This window comes from Zingiber officinale, chromosome 10B (genome assembly GCF_018446385.1).
Source record: "Zingiber officinale cultivar Zhangliang chromosome 10B, Zo_v1.1, whole genome shotgun sequence".
NCBI lineage: Eukaryota > Viridiplantae > Streptophyta > Magnoliopsida > Zingiberales > Zingiberaceae > Zingiber > Zingiber officinale.
In genome coordinates this window covers 95,186,504-95,214,254 of record NC_056005.1, presented here as the reverse complement: position 1 = coordinate 95,214,254, position 27,751 = coordinate 95,186,504, and the positions used below count along the sequence as shown (strand labels likewise).

Sequence of the window (27,751 nt, the reverse complement as noted above, 5' to 3'; positions counted from 1 at the left end):
ATTAATATGTTAATTTAGAGACCGAATTTATATTCGGTCGTTAAATTAGCAATCAATTTAAATTCAGTCATTAAATTTAAAGATTGATTTTATGTATCTAAATTTAGATATTAAATTTAATATTTCTGTCACTAAAAAATTTACTGGTTTTAAATTGCTCTCTTGCTTACAGCTATCTTTCTTATTTTGAATAAACATGTCATTTATGTGCTAAGTAAAAATGAATTAGCTTTATTTTAAATATATATCTCAGTTAAACCCCAGACTTCACCTCATCTGCTTTGATGATCTTTCACATTTCCATCTATTGTCGGAGTGAGCATTTTATTTAAACCAAATTAACCTTTTTAAAAAATGCTACCAATTCTCCACTTGATAAATTTTATATATTTTTTAAAATATTTTTAATAAGAAGAATATTTTTAAAAAAATGTCCTTTTAATGTATGTGGTGTAACTTTTGATTTTTTTTAAATATGCATGAGGTTTTGGTAAATTGTTTAATTTTAAAAATGAAATTTGATCTGTTATAAAGGAATGTGAACTTTTTAAATATAATTTATTTTTTAAATAAGTATAAACGATATTTTTCCTAACAATTTACTTGATTCATTCGCTACTTATTGCTAAAAATAATAATTCCTTACTACTTGATCAATTATAAATTACTCCAAATTTTATCTCTATAAAAAACACTATATAATCATTTTTACCTCATTCAATTTTTTTTTTTAAATAGGTTATAGTTCATAAAATGTTTACTATTTCATCTTCTATTTTTAGTAAAATAAACCCCTAACTAAATCCAAAGGTGTCAAATCACAAGTCAATAATAAATATTTTTTTAATCTTTCTTTCAATTTTTAAATGTTAATTTCTGAAAAATCTAATTTAAAAATAAAATATTTAAGGAAAATTTATATAGTAAAAATCGAATAATCTTAGTTTATATATATTTGAGTAAAACCGTTGATATTGCTTATTCCAGTATTCACATAAGAGACAGTGGTATAGTTAGAATTTTTAACCAGAAGAATTAAATTTAATAAATTAAAATAATTAATACAATATAAAATCGAATTATCCAACTCTAAAAATCCAAAGATAATTTAAAATATAAGATGAAATTTTTTAAAATTTTAAATATTTATGTAAGTCAATTTTCATAATCAAAAGCCTAAATTTTAAATGAAAATGACTTTAAATTTAAAATTTTCAAGTTCGCTGGAAAAAATAAAAGAAAAATCGTTACTTTTGAGAAAAAATAAAGATTCTTCATTAACAATCTCGACTAGTTTCGATGGACTCGACAACAACACAAAAAGAGTAAATCAAGATAAAATAGGATTATTCTTACCGTGTCGATAAAATCCTACAAAACATGAAAAGAGAAAGAAGATGCGAGATCATCTCTTGTTATCGAAAGAGGGCAACAACTGATGATGGGTTTCTTGCTTGCTGGAGAAAAGAGAACTCTTATGCTCGAGAAGAGGGGAGAAAAAAAATTACAAATTTATGTAGTTGGAGAAAAGGAGTAGAAAGAAATTGACAAGAAGAGGAAACGAAAAAAAAAAAAGAAAGGAATGGACGAAGGCATGACGATGACATATGGCACGATGGGGACGGTTTGTAATTATGGAGAAAAAATGAAGAGAAGTGTCCTTGAAAATACTCTAATTCATTTTAAAATGATTAAACTCATTTAAATCTTAAACTTAGTTTGATCATAATTGGGTCAAATTAATCTCAATTTGAACCAATATAATCCTTATTGTCACACCAACCCATTGAATTTAGTTTGAATCCTATCCTATTTTAATTTAGTGCCCTCATTCCGTGTTCTACGATTTAATTCATCCATTTATTGTTATATATTTTATTTTTTAAAAATTCAATGCTTAACCTTCCTTAACATTCCAAGTCATGATATTTCCTCATAAAAGTTATACGAATGGATAACTTAGGTTGAGAGCTTTCCAAATATATAATCAATTTCAATTTTTTGGCGATGAGGGGCTTGCACCCCCCATCCTGCCACTGCAGGCAGGTAAAACACGGGGGACATTTTTGCCCTAGTGTAATGGTCCTTTACATGAGGGAGATTAGATACTCAACGAAGCATTTTACACCTACTGAGAATTAACCCTAAGATATATTAGAGCAACTACTCATGCATATACCAACTGCGCCAACCCGTAGGGGCTAGTTTGTATATATAATCAATATGAAGCAATTCATTTCAAACTCTAATGAGAATTTTGTTCAAATTTCAAATCAATAATCTATCTGTTATTGATTCCAGTTTCAATATCTCTATAGTTTCCTTCTCCAGCCATCACATATATCCTAAAACTTCAGCTTGCATTCAGCTGACTATTTCCAAAACAAAAAATAAAAAATAAAAATAAGCATCAAGAGAACATTGTAGGAACACTGACCTTGATAGTCATTGCGACACCCCATTGCGATTGGCACGGTGTCGAAGACTGGATTGATCATTGTTTCAATCTTTATAGTAACTCGATTCCTGTACTGCACCAAACACAATCTCTACTGTCATCTCAGAGATTGGTTCACAGTAAGTTTGTGGAGGGTCACCATGTTTCCTAGACGACTCCTCCACCTTGTTGGGTCCACTACCAGATTCCTGTACTGCACCAAACACAATCTCTTCTGTCATCTTAGAGCTTGGTTCATAGTAGGTTTCTGAACCCGAAGAATGCTGTTGACGCTTCTGCAGATGTTGCTGTGAGTGTGGCACTCTGCTCCATCCATCGAAATATGTTGTATCATGCCGCAGTTGCTGGAGCTTCTCTGGATTATTCAACATGAATGCAGACGTCTTGTACGGGATGTGTGTATGCCTTTCCAGTGGAGGTGGTTCATCATAAGCTGCAAAACTTTCCTGCAAAGGCTGCACATTCTCCTCATATTGCTCCTGTTGAGTTCCGTCGTCACTCAGTGTCCGTCTACTTGATAAGATTTGACTAAAGATTTGAGTGAGAGAGGATGCAGAAGATGCAATGAGCTCCTTGAGCAAGGTGAAGAACCCTTCTTCTTCCTGCCTGCCTGTTTCAGTTCCAGGTGGGATTAATGGTGGTCTGAGTGATGATTTGATTGGCTGCTGATGAGGACTTGTTGAAGATCTTGTGATGGTTTTTCGATCCTGAAAGAATCAACTCGAGCATTACAAATTAATAACAGATGCATAATAAAGAACTGAAATGTAACATTATCAAAACAAAGTGTAATTCAATCTTCATATAATTTATGTAAGTACAAGATGTGCAAAAAAGAACTGAAACTTAAAAGAAGGAAAGCACGATCGGTATGATTCATTAAGTTTGAATTTCGACATGACTTAATATTGGTAAACTTCATAGCCGCCTGAATTATTATGCATGGCTACCACATATACAATCCTCAGCTAGAACAGAGTGAATGCAGGTTGATCCACAGTAGGCAAAACCAATCATAGTTGGCACATGGCTCGTAAGCATATTGCGTAGTGCTTACCTTAATGGTCTATTAAGCAGGGGAACATTATAGTTACTAGAACATTTTTTTAAAAAACTTTTTGTAGGTTTTTTTTAGATGCTAGCAGAAAGGCCATGAGAGCTTTTTGCAAGCTTCAACATGGTCGAGCAGCTTTAGCAGGTTGCAAAGTGCGAGAGAGACAAAAGGAGCCACGCCCCCTTAAATGTTCCCTCCTTGGAAGCAAAGACAACACCTCAGCCAAGATTACTTCCACCTCGAGCAAACATACCTTCGACTGAACCAATGTGCATTCACCATAGTGAGCCATGACGTATATTAACTTGTATCTGAACTACAGTTACTCTGAACAGACTACATAAGCTGAACTCTCTACTCATCCTTTTATGTCCTTGAGTTGTGGTCCAGACAAAAAAGGTGTATTTGGCAGACTACTTTTAATATGTTACAAAAACAATCATAACAATTCTATAGTTGTATGGTTGTTGAACTGGAGGGTTGGATCCTATATGACAAAGATAAGTCCATGGAGTATGATTCCCTAACAATGTATATAGCATGCTCGACAAAAAAAGGAAGTTATCATTCACAGAGAAAATGTCTTGTTCTCGGCATTCAACCTGATATCATCAACCAAAAGCATGTATCAAAAGTATGCTGTGTACATGCTTGAATATACCTTATGTGTGAGCTAGAAAGTTCCATTAGTTCAGCAAGCGAGTTTAAAAATTGTTGAAATGATTGAACACCATCAAGGAATTCAAGAAACTTGTACCCTTCTCTCCTTTCTAAGGTAATCTGGCCGATTTTTTTTTTCGAAATTTGGCACACAAGTCACTGGTGATTCATACTAACAAGTAACATCTTGTATCCATATCCATAATTCATATATTCATAGTTAAGAAATGCTAACATACATTAGATGGAGATGCCACAACAGTCCGTGGCCGATGCAACAATGCAAGCATGTAACCAAAGAAAGCAGCAGCAAACAGCACTGCGATTCCTGCAACAAATTTAGTTATCACCAAGTCATCCTGACAAAGCCAAACTCTCCATGTTCCATACGAATTTCATGGATAGAGTGAGTACTTCTACTGTTCTACATACAATCATTATGCAAAGAGGAAAAAGATGACAATTAAAAATCTACCTAGAGAAAGCCGAGCTCCATACTGGTCAGGACAATCGTCTAAATTCAATTGGATCTCTCTGATTGCCTGATTTCCTCTGTCAACCACCAGAAGAGAGCAGCTACTACTGACATACACTACCTCAAAATCATCAGAGAACATTGCATCTTCAATTTGCAGAGTTATACGACCCACTCTATATGACTGCCCTGCTGCTATTGTCGTGACACCTTTCCAGACATACAATCCACTGTTCGTTAATATGTAGTTTAACTCTTACTTCTAATTGTCGCTCTTGTTTATTTTTTAGTAGAACTCTAATTTTTTAACGAAATCCTCAACTCACCAGTATCACTGATTTTCCTAATTGCTTTGTTCTTTGTGTCAGAAACATAAATGTTACCCTTGCTATCGACTGTGAGCCCTGTTGGATGGTTCATCCTTGCTTCACATGGTTTGCCATCAACATGACCGCTCCAACCTTTAGCTGAACCAGCAACAAGCTTAGGCCTGTTGTCTATCCAAAAAATTCACAGTGGAAGTCAGTGATAATATCACAGTGGAACCAGCAACAAACCACAATAAGAGCGCATTTAGAACAATCATATTCAAGAATGTATCTGGAACAAATGCTTAAAAGATTAACTAAATTAAAAGATTAAAAATACAATGTCATATTTAAAGTGCCAACATCAGCATAGAAATTCTGGAATCAAACACATCGTGTTAACTTATTAGCAGTTATCTTCTTTGGCCCCTTTCTAATGGAAGACAATCACAAAATTGGATCATCATGGTATCAGAACAGTGAAACCATCATCACCAACCAGCAACTATTGCTGATATTTTTCAGAACAACTTAGGCTGCTCCTCTAGACCATCACTTGGCTTCACATCCAGTAACTTTAAGAACACTCAAATATTCCACTGTCAAGATATCAATCTCATATCGGACAAAATCAAACAAGTTTCATGGAGGAAGTATCAGTCATAAGTCCCTGGGACTAATAGATTCAGTAACTATTTTACAGAAACCATCTAACACCTTTAACATCTTTAATTCATATTTCACATCAATAGAAAGTTTGAATGTCTACTTAGAGCATTGAACATGGATATTGAGGAGATAGATGAAGAGTCTAAGCATTAAAATCCTTATGAAATTGCACATTGTAGGCTTCATTCATGGTGTTTCATGTGGTATCATTGGTTATATTTGTGTCATGCAAATGGACACTTCGATCTTTATGAGAGGATAAACACACTCACATTTAGACAAGGGCAAAGAAACCTTGTAGATGTTACTGTTCTTGGAATCCAGTACCAGAAGCTCCCCTCCCGGAGTGACTTCGACCGAGAACGGCTCGATTCCATGCTTACTCCCATCGAAAACAGTCTCGATGCTGTATCCACTCTCAATCCTCACAATCGAGGGGCTCAAGATCGCTGATTAATCCAAAACACCAAATCAACTAAACAAAAAGAAGAGAGAGAGAGAGAGAGAGAGAGAGAGAGAGGGAAATCAATCTTCGAGTCTTACCAATCCTCGAATCCAACGTCGCCGACCATAGCCGCCGCAGAAGGGCAGAAAAGAGATTGAAGAACAACACGCTTACCAGCCCTAAAAAAAGAGTAAAACAGAACGATCAAAGCTCAACAGGGAACCCGTGAAACCCACAGCCTCTCCCCTCCCTCACACTCGCGCACACACACACAAACATCAAAATCCGAGCTCACTAGCTGGGGATGCAGCAGATACGCAGCAAAACACCGCGAAAAATAGGAACAAAAGGAGCAACACCACCATCTTCTTCCGCCTCATCACTTCCGATTCACCTCAAGAAATATAGATAAGAAAAAAAAATAAATCAAAACTTGCAGCGACGATGAATCAGAGGACGCACTCCAACACGAATCCATCGGTACCTGTTGCCGATCCGCCTACTCCATCACTAGCTTTTGGGAAAAGAGACGAGGGAAGAGCGAGACGACGGATCGAGGAGAGATTGAGAGGAAGAATCTGTGCATTTTAAGCTGGTAATGAATGAGAAGTTAATGGCGAAAATAATTTGAAGGGAAGAGAATGCACAATTTTTAAAATACTCCCAAATCGTTTATAATAGTTTTCAAAAAAATACCATTTTAAAACTTTATTTTATTTTTCGCAAGACAAATGCATTTAAATGAAAAACAGAATAAATATTATTATTTATATTTTTTTTGATAAATTATTTTAAAATTCCAGATCATAATTTCAACTTTGCTTAGTCCTCAAAACATTTATTCTCACTTTTTAACTAAACATAATAGATATCAATTTATTTAATTATTCTTATTTTTCTATAGATATAAACAATTTAAAAGGAGATATAATTCCTCCTAAATTCAACATCATTTAAAAAAATCTAATATATTTTTTATTCAATTGTACATAATTCAACCAATCGATTGAGAATTATATTAATCGATTGACTTAAGAGCATTTACATCAGTGACCCTATCTAAAGATTTTATTTTAAATTTTGAATAGGATAACTAAAAAATCTTTACATCAGCTACCCTATTCATTATTAAAATTTAGATTCGATGAATAATGATTCTCTAAATTTAGGGAATGAAACTTCTACCCTAAAAATTAAATAATATTTTTTTAATCTCTCATTCCACTCATTCTTTTCAATCTCTCTCCTTCTACTCATTCCATAAATATAATAATAAAAATAGAAAAAAGAGAAGAAAATAATAAAACATTAAAGATGATGATAATTTTAGAATGATTGATGTAGTATGTAATGAAAAGTTATTGTCTAAATTTAATAAAGTAAATTATTTATCTTAAATTTTAGATATAGTGATAAGAAAATTGATGTGGATGCTCTAAGCTAAATCGAAGTATGACTACTAATTGATTGGTAAAAAGAATCGTGCTTAATTTAATAGAAATTATATTAAATTCTAATTTAAATATGTTAAATTTTAGAATAATTATATCTTATTTTATTTTTTTTAACTATAAAAAATAAAGAATAATTAAATAAATTGGCGTGCATTCAGAAGTTGCATGTAAAAAAATGCATGAACAAACTTTTCCTGAACGAAACAAATTGAAATATATATCCATTTATGTTCCTAAAATTAAGTTCCATCTTTTTAAAATTATGTTTTAAAGTTTTGGCCAAATATCATGCACATGCTACTTTTAATTTTAACATATTTTATCATAAAATTATAATAAACCTATCACGCTATTTTTTTCCCATTTGTATTTCTAAGTTAAGGCACCATAATGATATTAGGGGAAACCCAATCCTAATTTGTTAGTTCTCATTTTATACACAATTGACATAGAAAAAAAATAATTCGGTGTACGAAGCTCCCGCTATGTAAGATCCCAAGGAAAAATTTATTGTACACAGACTTATTCTACTTTTTACAAAATATTATTTTCAGACAATTGACATAAACAACATGATTTTTTTGATTATCATAATTTTACTATTTACATTAGGCCACTATTTTAATTATAGTAATAGGCATGAAGTATTACTATTTTGGTAAAAAATGTTTAATTCCAAGTGATAGCTTTATAATATTGTAAAATAAGCATTTTTTTAGCATATAAAAGGGGAGTGTTACGGTAATATACATAAGATAAAAGGGGAGGATTACGTTAATGATAAAATTTAATCCGATTTCGAGGTCCTAATAAGGCAAGTAAAAGTATGTATAATAAATTCAATGTAATCCAACTCGTTTTGAGACGAAAACATCATGCACTGAGCTTCCTTTACAATTTTTATACCAGGTACGCATTACACTTTACCCTTTATGTTTTTTTTTTAATAATTCATATATTCGAATCGATTACTCAAGCTATCCAATCCCATCCCACAGATTTTCCCATCCACCATGGAGATACCCTTTTGTAATTTACTCATCTAAATGACACTTTGTACTTTACTCATCTAAACTACTACTCTATGTTAATTCTACCCTTTTGTACTTGTCTAATTTTTTTTTTTAAGTTGATACTAGATATCTAATTTAATTTATATTGACTAATTCTCCACCAATTCAGTCCCACTAAAAGTATTCATCAATCATCAAAATAAATAAAAAAACGCTCACAATAGCTCATCAACAAAATCATCCATTAATATATGGAAACTAAAACTCAAATCTTAAATACTTAAAAAAAAACACTCAACCGTTGCAGGCGATAGCTCTATCCTATTGGCATTGAGTATTGCAAGCCACAATTTAATAATATTGACTGTTGGCCTCTCTAGAAAGTAGATTACCTACTGTACCAAGGCCTCTCCCCACAGCCAAATAAAATGGCATAAAGATGAACCATCTTGGCAAATGTCTTCTGTTGGAACCCACACAAATATTTTGGTCATACTCACCGACCAAGATGGTAAGGTTTCAGTCTGTCTGATTACTCATATGGTCCACTTTAATCGCTGCCGGTCTGACCGAATCCATTCGGCCCAAAGAGATATAAGAAGTTGAGAAAACAAGGGGAAAATGCAACGACATGGATAGGAAAAGTCCAATATCTGTACAAAGTTCCACACAGGGCACACGGCTAGGAGCAAGTCTTTAACAAATGTGTAAGGTAACATATTGAGATTACACCTCGTGGAAATAAACATTTGTTACCTCATACCATATTCGAAGAAGGCAAGTCATCATGGCAAAACCCCACACGTCGTTGATGGTCAACGGAGGATACAGAAAGCAAGTAGCTACATTCTCAAAATCCATGAACTCCTTTCGGTTGGATTTTACTATGCCTTAGCATGCAGATACTGAAATAACAGACTGAATCTTCCGCTACAACTATTTCCTCCTCTCGTAATGCTTGATTGCTGCCAAGTATATATCAGTGGAAAGTTTTAAAACCTAATCAGTTGGTAACAAGCAAAGTACCAGTGTAAGCACCTGTATAGCATGTTTCATTCTTCACCATTGTGAGAATCATCAACATGAGAAGTAGCGCTACGGATGAAGCGTCCTGGGTTTCTCGTTTGAGTATGATAACGTTCCTTGTACTTCTGCCTGGAAGCATGGTGACCTTGTGCCTCTTGATCAATGCTTGAGTTTGGCTGGCGATATGCATTGCTTGGCTTACTGTGAGAATCAACTGGCTGGTATTCAAAATGTGGAGTATTCTTATGTTGATCTTCGATTCGCTGAGCATTTGATTTTCCAGAAGTATGCATAAAATCCCGACCCCGATATGTTGCCTCCTGCCCTCTGTTAACACGCCCATTGCGTTGTCCATATTGGTGTGGTGGAGAAACTTGATTTTCACGCTGAGGACTCATATCTACAACTGGTCTTCTGCTATGCATTTGCTCCACTGATGAAGCAGAGTTACGAGACTGATCTTTCTGGTTCAGGGTATTGCTAGTCTCATTGCTTGGGTGGTTACTCCCAGCACCAGGGTAACCGAACTTCTCAGGCCTAGCATCATGATAGAAGTTTCTTTGCCCTCCAGTGCCCCTACCTTGCTGAATTTGAGACTTTGGTTTCCAGTGAGAGTGAGACCTAACGTGCTCACCAACAACATTCTTACCATTATCATTTATGAAAATTTTCACATCATTCTCACTTGTATCTAAATTGAGAGGATTGACACCATTTTTTTCGTTTGTTTTGTTCTTGGAATTATGATCGTCAGTTCCATAATTGCTTCCTGTAACTCTCTGAGCTTGTTGATGTTTTTGCATGCTTCTGATCCCCTGATCTTTAGTCTGGATAGGAGCCGCATCTGAATTTTTCTGCACGAGACTGTCACCACCCTCCCAGCCATCAGATCTTACCTGTTCTGGCAATGGTAGGTGCTGATTGGAAGGCTTGTCAAAAGTTTCGGTAGCATCAGAAGGTTGCACATTTTCATTTGAAGCCTGTGAAGGAAGAACAGTATCAGCTGAATTCCTCTGACGCCAAGAGGCTTGAACTCTACCACGCCTACCAGGCTTATTGTCCTCTGTCTTCTTTGTATCAGCACCAAATTCAGATGAGCCATCAAATTTACCTGGCCCAAATTTGGAATCCAAATAAGGTTTCTCAGGCATCTCATCTGAAGTCAATTGACTGAGATGGGTTGAAGACTTTTGAGTGTACTCCTGCTGCAAGTGCTCTTTGGCGACAGGTTTAGGAACATATCTCTCTATCTCAGCCCTCTTTGTTTTTGTGCCACTGATATCATTCCCAATCTGTAACGAAGAATCAGAGAAATTTCCTATTATACTATTCTGCTTGATTTCCTCCAGTTGCTCGATCTTATTTGCAGGCCTTACAGGTGCCCAGATGACCATCTCACTTCCATGAACCTTGTCGGTAGGCTTAATTGCCTGATGGTTTCTTGCCATCTTTCTAGATGGCTGAGGCTTCCGATGGTTGTTCATCCTGCCTTGTCCTTCGTCAACAACTTTAGAAGACCCTTGGCAAGAGTGTACTATGCCATCCCCACACTCCTGACCACTACCATGGTCAGAAGAAATTAGGGCAGGAACTGATGAAGTTTCCAGAACTGGTGGTGCAGGGTTGAGCTTAGAACTTTCGCTTGGGTATTCTTCAATCTTTTCATTTGAATGTGTTGAATTGCTAGAGCCAAACAAAGTATCATCCTTGTTCCTATTCTTCACGTTTCTATGATTTTTTTTCTTCTGTTGCAGAGAAGGATCCCCATTATGCGACAATATATCAACACTTGATGCAGGTGCATTGACTTCAACAAGCTTTTGTGAGTTCTGATTCTTTTCGCTGATGAAGTGCATTTCATCTGATTTGCTCTCATGGGCAATCTCATCAAGAAACTTCGAACCTGTATTTTCCCTCATCGCTGACTTCTCACCTGGGTTTTTCTCCTGTGGAACCTTCTGCCTTCTTCGGTTTCCCACCGGTCTATGCTTAGAACCACTGGAAGCATTAAACTGTGAACCTTCATGGGCCGCAACTTCTGTAGTGTTTGTATGATGCTCCATTGAAAGAGTAGGTATACTACCAGATCTAGAATCTTGGGCAACTGTTTCTGGAGTCTGAGAAACATAATCACAAGGCAAAGAGACTACTGGTCCAACTTTGTTATACTCATTTGCTTGTAGAGGCATATCTACTGCAGAGAGGGTAACATTTGAAGCTATATCTGCTCCAGGATCTTCTTGCTGCTGTGGATTATGACTAAGGGATGATACCTCATTTGACTTAGGTTTCATGCTCAATGCTGCTGAGCGTTTATTCAATTCTTCCAGCTTTGCGAGAGCTTTTGCTTTTTGCTCCCTCGTTCTCTCCTCCTCCTGTTTCTGTAACTGCTTTGCACGTTGAGCAGCCAACTCTTTCATTTTAGCACGCTAGCAGACAAGCCAGGAAAACGACATCAAAAACATTTATCAACACATGTATACCATTTTTAGAGACAGAATATTGGTGTTTATCAAGATTCAATGAACATTGTATTCTTTCATACATAAAATATCTAATATCATCTGGTACTTCTCATAACTCATAAACCTACCAATTCATTTAGATCTTCTGGAGTACATTAGATTTACCTTGCAAAAGTTTAGGAGACACATAGGAACAAGATGAATATAAGCTTAGTTACGGTTAATAAAAATGGAACAAAAGCTAGTGAATTTATCAAAATGAATTTCATCCAAAAACAACATACTCAAGATGTAATGATGTGTTCCATCAATAGTTGCAGCTTATATTTTTGCTAATACTTTTTATTTCATACAGGATTTCAAATATATACACACACCAGAACTGAATTCATACTTGCTCTATCAATTCAGTCATAATATAAGTAACAAAAAATGATCTTGACATGGGCATGACTTCTATGCTCACATATATTTTAAATCATTAAAAGCCATTGGAAGGAGTGATTAACACAATTTTAGTGTACAGATAATAACAGCATTTGCATGAGGAGAATTATATATTCAAATATGTGTATCTATTAAAAAAACAATCTTTCACACAAAATTCATTAAGAACAAACCTTATACACTTCATAGTAATTTTATCTATTTTCTGTTGAAATCACAGGTGCTGAATTATATCTGTATGTCATTCAAAAATCAAGCAGAAATCATCCAGAGCTGATGAAAGTCAAAATTTGTATATGGCATCTAACTTGTACCTATCAATTCCAAAAATTTAAAAACAAAAAAGAACAAGAAAGATGCACTATCTGCGGGAAGCAATCAGCAGTTATTTGTCAACTAACTGTAATATACATTACTTGGAACTCATAGTTAGAACTTTGATAAATGCACTATCTATCCCCTAGTTTTGCAATCACAACATTTACCAAATTAGAGGTCTACACTGACCTGGTCTTTGTGATCAAGTGAATCTGAATAGGCATCTTCAGTAACAGTTTTTTCCATGGGAACAACAAAAGGCCCTTTTTCAGAAGATTCTCTTGTCAGCTCGCCATCAGTTTGATTATCTAACCTCGAGTTGGACGAATAATCACCCCTGCCAAGTGCAGAGGGGGCTCCTTTTGAAACACAAGAACCTGATTCAATTGGAATAAAATCCATGGAGTCTGACTGTCCAGAAACAACTGTTGAATCAATGGTGTGTGTGTCCAAAGAATATCCCTCAAAAGAACTTGGGATAGCAATACCCCTAGCTTTGGTAAAATGTCCAGGTCTTGCATTGGCAACTTTTGGTTGTTTTAATCTCTCTTGTTTTGACGACAATCCTCCAACTATGCTGTGGTTTTCAGCGCTCCGAACTTTGTTATTTAAGCCTTCTATTTTTTCGATCAGTGCAACATTCTTTCTAGTAACTGAATTAGGCTTCCAATCATAAACCGGTTGAATTGAAATATTTGGTCCTCTCTTAAGTATGCCTTCAGATGTCCTATTGGAATTTACTTCCAAGTTAGAGATAATAGGATTTGAAAGCTGACACATACCATCACCAGCTACCTTCAGTGATGCTCGGTGATCGCTTACCAGATTCATGTCATTGGCAATTTCATTCTTTCTGCTACCTGCAGACTGCTCACTCTCCTTAGATATGGATGCTTCAGGTTTACTTTCAACATGACTTTGTGTTGAAGTAGGTGATGAAGATCCACTATGGGTCTTTGCTTGTGTAACTTTATATGCTAAGTCACCTTGTGGTTTTAGCAAGACCTTATAGGGCCCTGGAAAAGGAGCCTGAGCTCTGTCAGATGGTACTTGCACTTCCACCTTTTGTGTGACATCCCCACCAAGACTATTTGGAAATTCATCTGAGGTAATGTTACCACTGGAGTTAGGAGATTGTTTATAGACACTCGGTTGAATAGCCACTCCTGAAGGCATGTGTTGTTCACCAGAACTGCAAAAACTTGCTTGTTGATAGCCATAATATCCATCATAAGGAACAGGTGTATGGTAGGGCCCAGGCATGGTAGGAATAACAGGGTGGCTAGAAAACATGTATGGATTAGGCAGCACTTGGGGGCGATATACCTCTCCAGTTGTAGGGTGGTACTGAACAGGCCCAGCACTTGGTCTCAAGGCAGCCTCTGAGTTGGGTGGAAACGGACGGGGATAGCACAAAAATGGATCAACAGGAAAACTACCAGGGGGCCCTGCTGGTCGATATGGACCGACTAGAGCCCCTCCTCTATACCAAATTTTGTCAGGAGAGTGCATTGCAGAACCATGCCAAGAATCAAACTGACTAGGTGTCATATTCAAGCTATTGTGTGGTTGTGCCTGCTGCAAATTATTATTCAATTCTGGGTTATGTGAGACAGCACCTCCAGAAGATAAGTTTCTCTCAGTTCTAGGAACACTTACATCCTCTTGATCCTTGCAGATATCTCCTGAATTCACAAAGCATATCTTGAGTCCTATTAGGAAAAGAAAATTTAAAAACCGAGCTAGCTAATTCATCTTCACTCACCACTAGAAGATTTTAGGTTTTCATTGGATCTGAGAATACCAGAAGATGCATCAGAATGCTCTTGTAAAGTGTGACCTGCTAATCCGAGTTGTAAAGGATAATCAGAGTAAATGTTGCTAGTAAAATATACAAATCTTATTTACATTCATATTCAATTGTATTTTTACATGAAACTAGGTTTGAATATTGAAGAGAAAAATAAAGGTGAATCTGCTATCACCCAACAACGGAATTCAATTTTTTTTTGTTTTTTAATAAAAAGGTGTTTTTTATCAGACAAAAAACAGAATACCACATGATTAACTATGACAACCTAATCTATGAGCTACAAGATATTCCAGTTATTTGCTTGAGTCAATGAAAGAGATATCCTGTTAGAATGTCAAGGCATTATCATCGTGAGTCTTTGTAACATTATGGAAATCGAACAGACCCAATAAAAAGTCCCCTACAAACAAGCACATATATATATAAAAAATTAAAATTTATTTTCAGCATGTCAATGATATCAATAACTGGGTCGGCATGGTCCTGGAGTGTTTAAAGTTTCAGACCAACACCAATCTCAATGATCTGGGGGATAGGTAAGGTATGGATAATGTGCTACAGAAACACTAGGTAAGGTCAAATGAAAGGCCATAACATTGTGACGACAGAGTACATCCAACCACAAAGCATTAGATCCAGACTGCATCTTGCAATCACTGCACAATCCTATCAGCAAGAACTTCCTAATCAACAATAAAGGATTACTATTAACCAAGAACAAACTAACGAATTTCATTTATCCATCAACTGTTAGCCTGTTGCACTTTAAACCTACATGATAAACAAGGATTGAGAAAGATTCAATTATGCCAACCACTTCATGTACTTCCTCTTCTCCTTCATTATCTTCTTCTGCTATACTAATTGCTAACACACAAAGCAACAAAATGGAAATAAGGTGTCATTGTACTTTTCTTGTCCATTGGACAGGGGAAACATAAAGACTGACCATGATGATTTTTGTTGATGGGGGCTAAACTTCAAGGTTACTGGAGAAGGATGATGCCTGGAGACACTAACCTCAAGAAAATCTACACTTCTATCATTCAATTTTAGATCAATTATTCCTTTTATTACATTCACTTCTGCTAAAGCTTCAACAAGCCACAAACCAAGTAAATATTTATTTAATTATCCTGGTAATTGGAAGCTGAACATCAGCTTTATTAATCCATTGAGTAAAAATCACTTGGAAGCTCTGGAACTACCAGTCAGAAATGAGCCATAAATCACCTAGATTGCACCGCATTGCAGAATGTAGCATGAATATTATGATATAATTTTTTTAACAAAATGCTAATTTTCTATTGAATTTGATTAGCATATGGCTGACAATGTAATCTAAATGCTGTGGCTATTAAAAAAAATAAAGTTATATATTTATATTCTTGTTACTCCATCTTTATATGCAGGTGGGCAACACATGAACTATGGAGTATATTTTGACTTTGGACAAACACAAAATAGTCACAACTAGCACAATTAACTACATAGATCTTCTCCCTCAATTAAAATCTATGCAGGTACAATCATCATCATCTATGTGTATTTGTCCCAACTATTTGAGTTTGGCTAGAAGAATATTGTCTCCATTTTATGCAAGGATATATTATGGATATCCTAAATCACATAATTTCATTGGCCATTAGCCAATGGCCAACCATTTGTCTATCGAGCATGAACTGGGAAAAAAATCTTTTGCCACATGAACTGGGAAAAAACAATATATTTATATTATTAAAAAATAGGTTTATGAGATTTAAAGATGGAGCATACAAAAAATATAGTCACCTTGCTGACCTTCAATTCTTTTCTCCGAGCCAAGTGTTGGAAAGTCTCCAGAAGTGAGAGAAAATTCGTGATTTATTGCTGATGCAATACCCTAACCCATACAAAATCAACTTAAATACCAGAAAAAAAAAATTTCAGAAAAAGAAAAAATTACGTATTTTAGACCATATTAAAGAGGCACAAGTGCATGTACCACAAGGCGTACTAGAAACGTGTGCAAAACAGATTTGAAGATAGGGAAATACCAATTTGTCAGCAGTTTTCGGAGACCCCCATGCAACTGCAGGGTCTGCTACATTTTCTGCAAATCGAGACAATTGAGAGCTACCTGGCCTTGTTTCTGCACTTCGCGGACGAGCTGCAATGATTGGCCTTGTTTCTGCACTCCTAGGACGAGATGCAAGCACTGGTGCCTGGTTTGAGGGTAATAATCCAGATGCAGTTGATGGGCGTGAATTTGAACCCCATGCATTTGAGTCTTGGGATCTATCACTGCCTGCTGTCGATGGCCTCGTTCCACTTCCACCGGATGATGGACGACCACTATTATGACATGGTGAACCAGTACCTCCATCAGTTTTAGGGGATAATAGAGTTGATGAACCCCACACATTCGAAGTTGCTGAACAAGGTCGACTTCCCCAAGTAAGGGTGCCCCTAAATATCAATCAGCAATCATCATGCAAGCAGAATAAACTATGCACCATCCTACAGCAGCAGTATATAATAGAAAACCAAAAATTCAAGGAAACAATAAGCTCACTTTGGAACAATTTCCACATTTGGATCTAGACCATTGTTCTCCGACCTTCAAAAATGGTCAATATTTAAGTACATAAATCTATCAAAATTTAAGGACACAAACTTAACTGAGATACATAATTAAAATTATGGATTAACGTGATACCACGTTGTTACCTTTGACTAGGTAAATTAATGGGTTTTGGAACTTTGCCCAAGATAGTCATGCCTGACTTTCGTGCAGAAGCCCATCTGAGAAATAACCATTAAAAAAACAATGATTAATGAAAAATACCAAATCACAAGAATGTTTAAGTAAATAAGATCACAAGATTATATTGGTTACCAAGACAAAACTACAAACAAGACTTGGACAAGTGTGGCATATATGTTATGGTCGATGGTTTCACCTAGTACCCTTCACTCTCCATAGTATTTCAAAGAGACTAAAGGCTCAAACTTTTCAGATAGTGAAGACAACGAGTAAATTTAGGTGGCTGTCTTCCTATCAACCCTGGAACCAGAAGAAAGCACAAGGAGGTTGGAGGAGAAAATTAGGGAAACATAGAAAGGAAAGAAAGAAAGAGGATAAGTTATTGGGAGAAGATTCATTATCTCAAAATTTACCACTTAGAATTATGATAAATATTTAATGAATAGATTCATTAAACTAGTGTGCTAATGCCATGGTTTAAAGTGTTCTGCCGAGATGGTCGAAACGGGCGAAACATCTCGTTCCGCTCGACGGCGACCGACACTGGCACGACCCCGGCACCAGACCCACGACAGCTGCGACGTGTCGCTTGACCTCGTGGCTGCAACGGAGGGGTCGACACGACCCCGACACCAGACTCACGATGGTTGCAACGTGTTGCGCGACCCTGTGGCCGCAACGGAAGGGTCGACCTCGCAACAACATCAGAGGGGTCGCATAACCCTTTCGCTACAGCCACAAAAACGTTGTGCGACCCTATGGCCGCTGCAGAGGGGTCGCACGACCACCATGGTCGCGCCGGAGGAGTCACGCGAACCGCGCGGCCATGGCTGAGGGGTCGCGAACTCCACGACACCGCCGAAGTAGTGCGAGCTCGCGAGTGGTGTCGGATTTCAGATTTTTTTTAATTATACTTAGGTTAATTATTTTAATCAACTCCTAATTATGATGGAGATAATCTAAATAGGCTTTATTCAAACCTCATAAAATTTTTATTTATTTATTATCTATTTTCATATCTTTTTCTTTTTTAAAAGATTATTTTTTATATTTTTTAAATATTTATGTTAAATATTTTATTTTTTAATTAATATATTTTATATTTAAAAAATACCGAAACTATATCGACACAATACAATACGATACCGAAACTGTATCATTCTAATCCAGGACCGAAACATCAGTATGGGTCAAAATTTTAAACCTTAGCTAATGCTAAGTTGTTCTCCGGAAAGGACGCGTTGCAGGGTCCGACTGTAACGTCTCGACAAGGACCGCTACATCTCCAGAACTCAGGTGTAATGTCAAATATGCAAGAGTTCATGTTACAGGGTCCAATTATAACGTATCGGCAAAGACCGCTATATCTTCAGGAGAATTTAGGTGTAGTGTTAAATAGCACGAGTTCTCATACCATAGGTTAGATAAAAATAAATATGATAAGAAAACTAATAATCTAAAATTTGAAATATAAGAACCCTTACTGGTAAATCAATGGAGGTAGTAGATACGATAATTAAGAGAAGAATTAGTATTTTGTGTGTACAAGATACAAAATTAATAGACGAGAAGACAAAGATGATAGAGCACTCGGATTTTAAGTTATGACACAAGAAAAAGTAAAGCAAAAAATGAAGTGGATTGTTGATAATAGTGGCAAAAAAACTATGAACATAATTAATGTATATGCACTGCAAGTAGAATTAGATGAAACTATCAAATCAAGATTTTGCGACTCCTAATATTACAAAACATTTTGCCAAATGAAATGATTTTAATAGGTGATCTAAATGAGCATGAGTGAAAAATAAGGAATATAAGAGTTATGAGTTTTGGAACGAGAAATAAGGAAGAGAAAACTATATTAGATTTTGCGATAACATAAGACCTTATATTAGCTAATACGTTTTTTAAGAAAAGAGAAGAACATTTAGTCACGTTCAAAAATGAGAATAATTAATCACAAATTGACTTTCTTAGGGTTAGGAAAAAGGATAGAAAGATTTGTAAAGATTGCAAAGTCATCCCTGGAGAAAGCTTAACCCCCTAACATAGTTTAGTAGTATTGGATATAAGCCTCAAATATAGTATCAATAGAATGAAAATATATACGACTCCTAAAATTAAATGATGGAAGTTAAAAGATGAGAAGCAAAATATATTTAAGTAGAAAGTAGAAGTACAAGCATTTGATGAAATATACAGTGACTCTAATACGACATGAGATAAGATGGTATCAAAGTTGAAAATAATAACTAAGAGTATACTTGGTGAGTCAAAGGGGCATGTCCCACTAAATAAGAAATCTTTGTGGTAGAATAAGCAAGTACCAGAGAAAGTAAAGGAAAAACGAATAACTTATAAGGAATTATATATTTGTAAAAACAAGGAAAAATATATAATAACTAAGAAAATAGTGAATGAAATAAAGAATGAAACTTTTAAACGATTATATTAAAAATTGATACAAAAGAAGAGGAAAAAGACATTTATAAAATAACTAAAGTGAGAAAAAAGAAAAATAAGAGATCTTATCTAAATAAAATGTATTAAAGATGAATGTAATAGAGTACTAAGTAAAATAAAAGAGTGGTGGAAGAGATATTTTCATCAACTTTTAATGAAGGTTTAGATGACCAACTTAACTTAGGTAATTTAAGTAGGTCAAATGAGCATACAAATTTAAAATTTTATCGTAGAATTCAAACTTCAGAAGTAGAATAAACTTAAAATGGGATGCACAATCGAAAAGTCGTTGAACCATATGATATTCCGATAGAGGTATGGAAGTGCACAACGAAACAAGGTATTGAATGACTTACAAAATTATTTAACATGATATTAAAAACGAAAAAAAGTCTAATGAGGAAAAGTACTCTAGTTTCCTTATATAAGAATAAGGGAGACGTACAAAATTATACAAACTATAAGGGTATTAAACTAACGAGTCATACCATGAAATTTTGGGAAAAATTAATAAAAAAAATTAAGGAAACATCGATGACTGAAAATCAATTTGGATTCATGCTCAGAAGGTTAATAATAAAAATTATACATCTTCTTAGATAATTAATTGCAAAATATCAGAGAAAAACAAGATTTACACATGGTATCCATTAACTTAGAAAAAGCTTATGATGGAGTCCTAAGAGAAATTATATAAAAAATTCTAGAAAAGAGATGTGTTCACGTAACATATATTAAACAAATTAAGGATATGTGTGAGGATGTAACGACTAAAGTGAAGACTTCAGGCAGAATAACTAAAACATTTCCAAAAAATATAAGGTTACATCAAAGATCAATTTTAAGTCTATCTTTTTACACTAATTAGGGACGAACTCACTACTCACATTCAACACAGTACCGTGTACATGTTGTTTGCAGATGATATTATTTTGGTAGATGAGACATGCGAAGAGGTATATGTTAAACTAGAATCTTAGCGGGAAACGCTAGAAGGGAAAAACATAATATATGAAATTTTAAATTTAGCAATATTAGACGTAATAAGACAATTGTTAAAATAGAAGATAATGAATTGTCCAGAATCAAGAGTTTTAAATATTTAGGATCATTTTTGCAAAACAATGAAGGGATTGAGAGAGATGTCTTACATATAATACAAGCATGATAGTTGAAATGGAGGAGAACGTCAGGTGTTTTATGTGATCGTAAAGTACCTCTAAAACTTTAAAAAAGGTTCTACAAAACCGCAATTAGACCTGCTATGTTATATGGAGCTGAATGACTCGAGTATATGAGCAAAAGATGAGAATTACAGAGATGAGGATGTTAAGATGAGTGTGTGGGCATACGAGGATAAACAGAATAAGAAATGAGAATATTAGAGAAATGAGGATGTTAAGATGAGCGTGTAGACATACGAAAATAAACAGAATAAGAAATGAGAATATTAAAGAGAATCAGAATTGTATCTATTGAGGGAAAATTCCGAAAGACATGTTTAAGATGGTACGAGCATGTACTTAGACGACTAATAAATGCTTCAATTAGGTGATATGAAATTATGACAAACACACATATCAAACAAGGAAGAGAAAGACCAAAAAAGACTTACTTAGCAATAATAAAATAAGATAAAATTTATTTAATTATAAATGATGATATAGTCAGAGATAGAGCTCAATGATGTAAAAGGATCTATATAGCCGACCCCATCTAGTGAGATAAGGCTTGGTTGGTGTAAACATTACTTAACTACATCCTAAGTCCAATGAATAAACAATCAAAAGAAAAGGAAAATAATGTAAAAGGCAAACACCATGACAAGAAAACATCCTAAGACCAGATTAATGCTCTGAACTACATAAGATTTCTCTTCAAATAGAGTATAACTTTGCATTACATTTACAACTATGACCATTGACAAAGCATTGAGACCATAACGAGGCCTACTGCTGTCTTCAATGTTCCAAAGAGATGCATCTAGTAAAATGAAGTTACATTTACATAACAGTTATAATTTTCTCTTCTTCACGATAATTGCAAAAAAAAAATAAATAAATAACGATGCAAAAAATGTAAAACAAATGTTTGAACTTGAAAAAAGGAACATGTAATCAAGAATAAAGGTTGAACTAAAATCAGAATGATCAACCTTCGATCTCCTGATGAAATATTTGAAGCCATATGGTACTCGACACTCCTGGATCATCAATATATATGCCAATGACTACCTGAAAGCCAGATATCCAAACATAAACACTTATGCTAAAGAAACTAAAATGGCCTAATTCTTTAAGGAAATTAGTCAAAGCTAACAGTTTTTTTGGAAAGTCATCCAGAAATTAACAGGGGATATTAAAAATATATTTGAACAAAGTAAGCCCATATATGATGATGTGATATCGAAAAGTTTCTATATCATGACCAACTGAAATTCAACTCAGAAAGACACTGGTGTACCATACTTCTGTTATGCAAGCCTAAAACAACACTAAAATCACTGTTATGACCAGAAGATGGATAACCAGAAAAGGACGGTCCAGTTCTCTATGTTTGCTCTTCTACCAAAGAACAATAATATCATGACCATCAAGTCATGATTGTCCTAACAATTTGGGGCCTGCAACATGAATCTCATCCCCCCTCAGCTCTCCCTCTACCCCCTAAATTCCAAATTGATTCAACTTTATTAATTATAGAAACTGCTAAATACAACCAGCACCTCTCAAAAAAAAAAAGCTCTATTTCACATAATTTCAATACAAGATCTTCAAGTACAACCAAGCCTATCTGCAAAGAAAATTGACATAATGAAACCACTTCAAAAATGGTTATCCTAACCTCACAAAATCCCATAAATTCTAAAAATTAGGAAACTAAGTAAGAGCTACAAGGATTTTGTGAACTTTTGCATTGGCTTATAATATAGCCAATTGTTGTAGTCACTTAAAATAGTCATGTATTACAAAGGTAAAATTTCTCATTCATCATCTCCCTACCCATGATCCATGTACAGATAAGCACCTAGTAATCTAGGATCCCTTCCTATACAGATCAAAGAAAAGAACACAAGCAAAACCTATAACAAAAGGGGTTCATGTATGGTTTAAGGATTACACAGACAAATGAATTGTTTATCTATATCATATAATCCTAGGTAGGATCCAGTAATAATAGACATAAAAAAAAATTATAAATACAGAAGCAAACAAAACTGCAATTAGAAAACGAGCAAGATGTATTAAATCTCATAGTCTCAACTATGATTTTGCTAAATCTTTCTCTACCAAAGAGATCAACATTATAGGATAACGGTCCAATGCAAATTTTGGTGATTCGTTGAACTGATACTATCACATATTGAATGCATGGGAGTGGCATACTATACAGTACCTCAGGTGCCCACACACAAATCACACAAATTGAGCGTCTACAGCGTGTAAGCAACCATGCTAAACTTGTTGAATTCGGACATCAGACAGGTAACCTTCTACTCTTGAGGAAATGGCCTTTCTGATACATAACTGAAATTACTAGTCACAGATCAACCCGAGAAAAAATAGATGCACAGATCAACCCGAGAAAAAATAGATGCACGTATTAAACCCATCTCTCACACATCGACCCGCTTCTCGATAAGTTGAACAAGGCTTCAATAACAAATTCGAGAAGAAAGAAGGTAGATCGAGGATCACAACCATAAAATACTCCGATCTTCCAAAATCGTAAACGTACCAAAGTATCTTTGGTTTTAACCCTAGATTCGAAGAAGCGTCGCGATTGATACCTCCTCCGCGTGACGGAGTGCGGCGAGAGCCTAGTGCGTTGGTTTCCAGACGATCGGGGCGGCACGGGAACGACGGGGCCTCAGAGGGCGGCGAAAATCGGCAAAAGGTGGAAGGGGAGAGAGAGAAGAGGGAAGGGGAGACGAGTGGAGAAGACGGTCGAGAAGAGGAGAAGGGGGACGGGTAGGGTAGAGAATAATATAAAGTGAATGGTCGACGTGGGGTGTTTCTATTGGTTGAAATCCTGTTTGATGTAATGCGCGTGACAGGTAAACGTAAAGTTGTGTTCTTTGTGTCGACGCACGGGATGTGCATGTTTTGCGCATCCTACGGGCCTCGTAACTCGCCACGTGGCCTAGTTGGTGGAAACGTTTTAATTTTAACTTCTCTTCTTATTTTTTTTCTTCCGATTATTGATTTGAAGGAAATATTCCGTGGCTCTTTATTTTCTCATAATTGGTATTTTCAAAAAGGCCCACAAAATATTTTCTAATTATATATATTGATAAATTTATTTTTCATATTTTATTTTTATTATTGTGTCAAAAAGGCCCACAAAAATTCTCCCCCCCCCCTGTGAAACGATATAGATATTTAAGGATCTCCAAGATATCATGAATTATTTATGGATTGGAGCTTGTTTATGCTCTTTGATGGAAAAATATGGAACACAATATGAAATATGATTATCCATGGATTTCATTGGCGGATCATGCATGATTCTCATTTGTGAAAAGTAATCTATAAAGATTGGCTACCGCCTACCGATATCTAATAACATAAGTACATTTAAGATTTATTTTAATGATCACTTCTAAAATTAATTAATTCAAATGTTTTGATACTCATTATTTCACTCTCATAATTTATTTCCTCCCTCTAATTAAAAATATTTAAATTTAATAAGCAAATAATCATATATTTGTTTAGTTTGTTGATATACAAATTATTTATCAAATACCAAAGCCACTTACAAAACAAATAAATTTTAAATTATTAAAATTTTAAATATCAAACATACTCAAATTACGAATTTAATAATATCTAAACAAACTAAAAATTTGAAGCTAAGCTTATACATAGTGCAAATAAAGTTCAACTCGATTATTTTTTAAATAATATATAATTTGATTCAACTTAACTGGGTAGACCGATCAAAACGCAAAAGGTCAAAGAAATCTTGATAACTTCGCCAAGTAATAATGATATATGTTGACTAATGTTCTAGCAAGGATATGAATATTTTTGTTTTTTTTCTGAAAAAAAACAAAAGTGTTTGGATTTTGGAAAAAGATAGGATATTTATAGGGTATTAAAATAATAATATACAAAAAAAAACTCTTTATTTTTTTAATATTAATAATACTTTTATTTCAAAATATAGGGTAAAATATAGTTAAAAAATATTTTAATTTAATTAACTTACTATTGAAATATTATTATATTAAAATATAATTTGTTAATTTGATTAAAATTATTTTAATATTATTATAACTACTAATTATGATACGATACCATCCCGGGATTGATGAACCAGTTAGTGTGATTTCACTCATCCCAAGTATTTCTTATTGTTGGCCCTACAATGAGATGAAGGGAGGTAAATCATAATATCGAGAGGTCTTATAGGTGGGGGGACATTTAATCCTTAGAGAAATAAATCCTGCGGGAATCTATCCTTGCCCAATAATGCAACTCTGTCACCCAAATATTAATTCGGTTGAGCCCGTGGGGGCAACCCGCCTTAAAACTTGGTGTGATGATACGAGGCAGGGGCATTTCTTATGCAATTAGGATTCAATTACATAGGGCACACCTATGCCGATTGAGCTACTAGTGAAGTTGGGTGCCACGTCAGAAGTTATTGTGCTTTCTGAATTTATTTGGTAGCGAAATATGGGACTGGACAGTCTACCCAAAATTAATTGGGTTATATAAATACACTCGGGGTGATATGGCGCTCACCCCCATATGTGTGACACCATCCGCTCATGAGGGGCAAGCGTCCACATGGGCCCCCAACTACCTCAGTCGCGGATGACGAATGCTAACGAGGGTGACTATCATATCACCCCCTATATATAGAGAGAGTCTTGATACCCTACTTATCTTATAGTGCTCATCTTGTGAGCACCATGTACATGTTGGATTGTAAGAGTTCGATAGAGGGGGATGAATATCGATTAAAACTTTCGTTCGAAAAGAGTTAAGCGCACAGTGGAAATAGAATAAAGACAAAGTAAGAAAGCAAGGCAAGGCTAACACAGTTTGGTTTTACTTGGTTTGAAGCCTGTGTCGACTCCTACTCTAAGGCCCGCACTCGTCGAGTGCTTTCGTTGGACAATCCACTAGCAGTTCGAATATTTGATTACAGAAAGTTAAGTACAGAAGTGCTAATGAAAATAAAACAAAGCTTATACCGACAAAGGAGGAAATTAAAAGAACAGGAGCGAGTTGTCGGAGCTTCGTTAGCGTCGCTGGAGTGTAGAGTAGTAGAGTAAGCAGTCTGAGAATTCTGAGTTGTGTTTTGTGCTCAGCCTTTGACCCTCCTTATATAGGAGGCTCGGGGCGCCTAGATCCCTTCCGGGCGCCCTAGTGGGACGTGGCAGGTCCAACCAGCAAGCTCCACGTGGCGACGCGCGATCAGGATGAGTTTTGCCTCCCGAGCGCCCGGATCCCTCCCGGGCGCCCGGACCTCCAGGCGTCCGGACCTCTGGGCGCCCGGACCACCTTGAGTCCGGACGCCCGGACCACCTTGCTCCAGGAACCAGCTTTCCTGCAAGACACGGTTAGTCCGAGGCAAATAAATGGTGTATATCCTGTAAAACAAAGTGTTAGCACAGTTTATAAGTTTGACATAAAAAGTATGACTTAGATTCCGTCTTTCCGAGACCGGAATCTAGTCACGATCTCGACTTAGATATCCTAAATGGATCTAAGTCAGATCGACGCCTAATGTCCCCTTCCCGGGAGCGCGTCCTCACAGTCACTCCCCTCCAGTGACTTACCTTACTTACCTGTCAGACGTCCGATCAGCCCTTCGACCCGTCTAGACTTCTCGTCAGCTATCCGGTCAGCCCGTCGACCTAGCTGGACTTCTTGCCAGCTATCCAGTCAGCCCGTCAACCTAGCTGGACTTCGTGTCAGACATCCGGTCAGCCCGTCGACTTGTCTGGACTTCGTTTGCACACTCGGTCAGAGTGTTAGATCACGACAAGCCTAACTTAACCTGATTTGTCATTTATCAAAACCTGAGTTAGACCGTTAGTGCTAACTGCACCAACAATCTCCCCCTTTTTGATGGAATGACAACCTGGTTAAGTTAGTAAAAATATGCGAGTAAAAAGGTTAAACATTTTGTTCTAGCATGAGGTTAAGTTAGTTTTAAATTTTATTTTATTTTTCTAACTTAACCATCTATCCCTCCCCCTTTGGCATTCATCAAACAAGGATATAAGTCAAGTAATATCGGAAGGCAGACAAAGTAAAACTTGCAAAAAAAATGTCAAGGTAACTTGGAGGAGTTTAAATAGTAATTTAGCTTTTGTTTCTTAACTTTTGTAAAATAACTAAGTTTTGAAAATAGCTAATTTAGCAACATAACTTAGTATTTTGAAAGATAATTTTTGAAAGATTAATTAACTTTTCAAATTTAAGAATAACTTAGTTTAGATATTCTAATTTCTAAACATAAGGTTATAAGTTACAAATAAGTAAGTTTCAACTTTAAAACAATTTTCAAACACGAGTTTTTAAAACTAAAATTTCAAGGTTTAAATTTTCAAAATAAGTTTTAATTTTGAAACGTTTTTCAACCATGAGTTTTCAGAATCAAAGTTTTAAAACTGAGTTTGAAAAAATTTACTTTTTAAGACTAAGTTTGCAAAATCCAGATTTTCAAAATGAAGTGAAGTTTAATTTTCACATCACACTTTAAAGCTAGATCCAATTATTGGAATTTTCAAAATAAGCTTGTAAAGTTAAAACACCTTTTTAAACATAAGTTTTATAGAGATAATTTTGCAAAAGTAAGATTTTCAAAACCAAGTTTATCAAATTAGATTTTACAAAGATAAGTCAGATTTGTTAAACAGATTTAAAATATTTTTAAGAAAGTATTTTTCAAAAACTAATTTTAAAATATTT

General features: G+C 35.3%; 2 protein-coding genes across 8 annotated transcripts; both read right to left on the bottom strand.

Annotated features, from left to right (window-relative positions):
• Positions 1 to 2,236: 2,236 nt before the first annotated feature.
• Positions 2,237 to 6,653, bottom strand: LOC122030535. Its single transcript, XM_042589747.1, has 8 exons — positions 6,554 to 6,653; positions 6,365 to 6,463; positions 6,168 to 6,248; positions 5,897 to 6,073; positions 5,031 to 5,144; positions 4,648 to 4,857; positions 4,412 to 4,500; positions 2,237 to 3,165 (listed from the first exon to the last, which is right to left on the bottom strand). Exons 2-8 carry the CDS (start codon positions 6,447 to 6,449, stop codon positions 2,503 to 2,505), a joined length of 1,419 nt encoding a protein of 472 aa, XP_042445681.1. The 5' UTR covers positions 6,450 to 6,463; positions 6,554 to 6,653; the 3' UTR covers positions 2,237 to 2,502.
• Positions 6,654 to 9,149: 2,496 nt separating this feature from the next.
• On the bottom strand, positions 9,150 to 23,771 carry LOC122028817 (protein MODIFIER OF SNC1 1-like). Of its 7 annotated transcripts, none has more exons than XM_042587744.1 (11): positions 23,608 to 23,771; positions 21,973 to 22,051; positions 17,315 to 17,389; positions 17,160 to 17,204; positions 16,642 to 17,053; positions 16,397 to 16,487; positions 14,558 to 14,635; positions 14,452 to 14,477; positions 12,982 to 14,370; positions 9,575 to 11,991; positions 9,150 to 9,501 (listed from the first exon to the last, which is right to left on the bottom strand). In XM_042587744.1, exons 2-10 carry the CDS (start codon positions 22,002 to 22,004, stop codon positions 9,589 to 9,591), a joined length of 4,551 nt encoding a protein of 1,516 aa, XP_042443678.1. In that variant the 5' UTR covers positions 22,005 to 22,051; positions 23,608 to 23,771; the 3' UTR covers positions 9,150 to 9,501; positions 9,575 to 9,588. The 7 variants fall into 7 exon arrangements, with proteins under 7 accessions (XP_042443678.1, XP_042443679.1, XP_042443680.1 ...); XM_042587745.1 differs by having other exon boundaries at positions 14,558 to 14,632; XM_042587746.1 differs by having other exon boundaries at positions 14,558 to 14,632; positions 16,406 to 16,487.
• Positions 23,772 to 27,751: the final 3,980 nt, after the last annotated feature.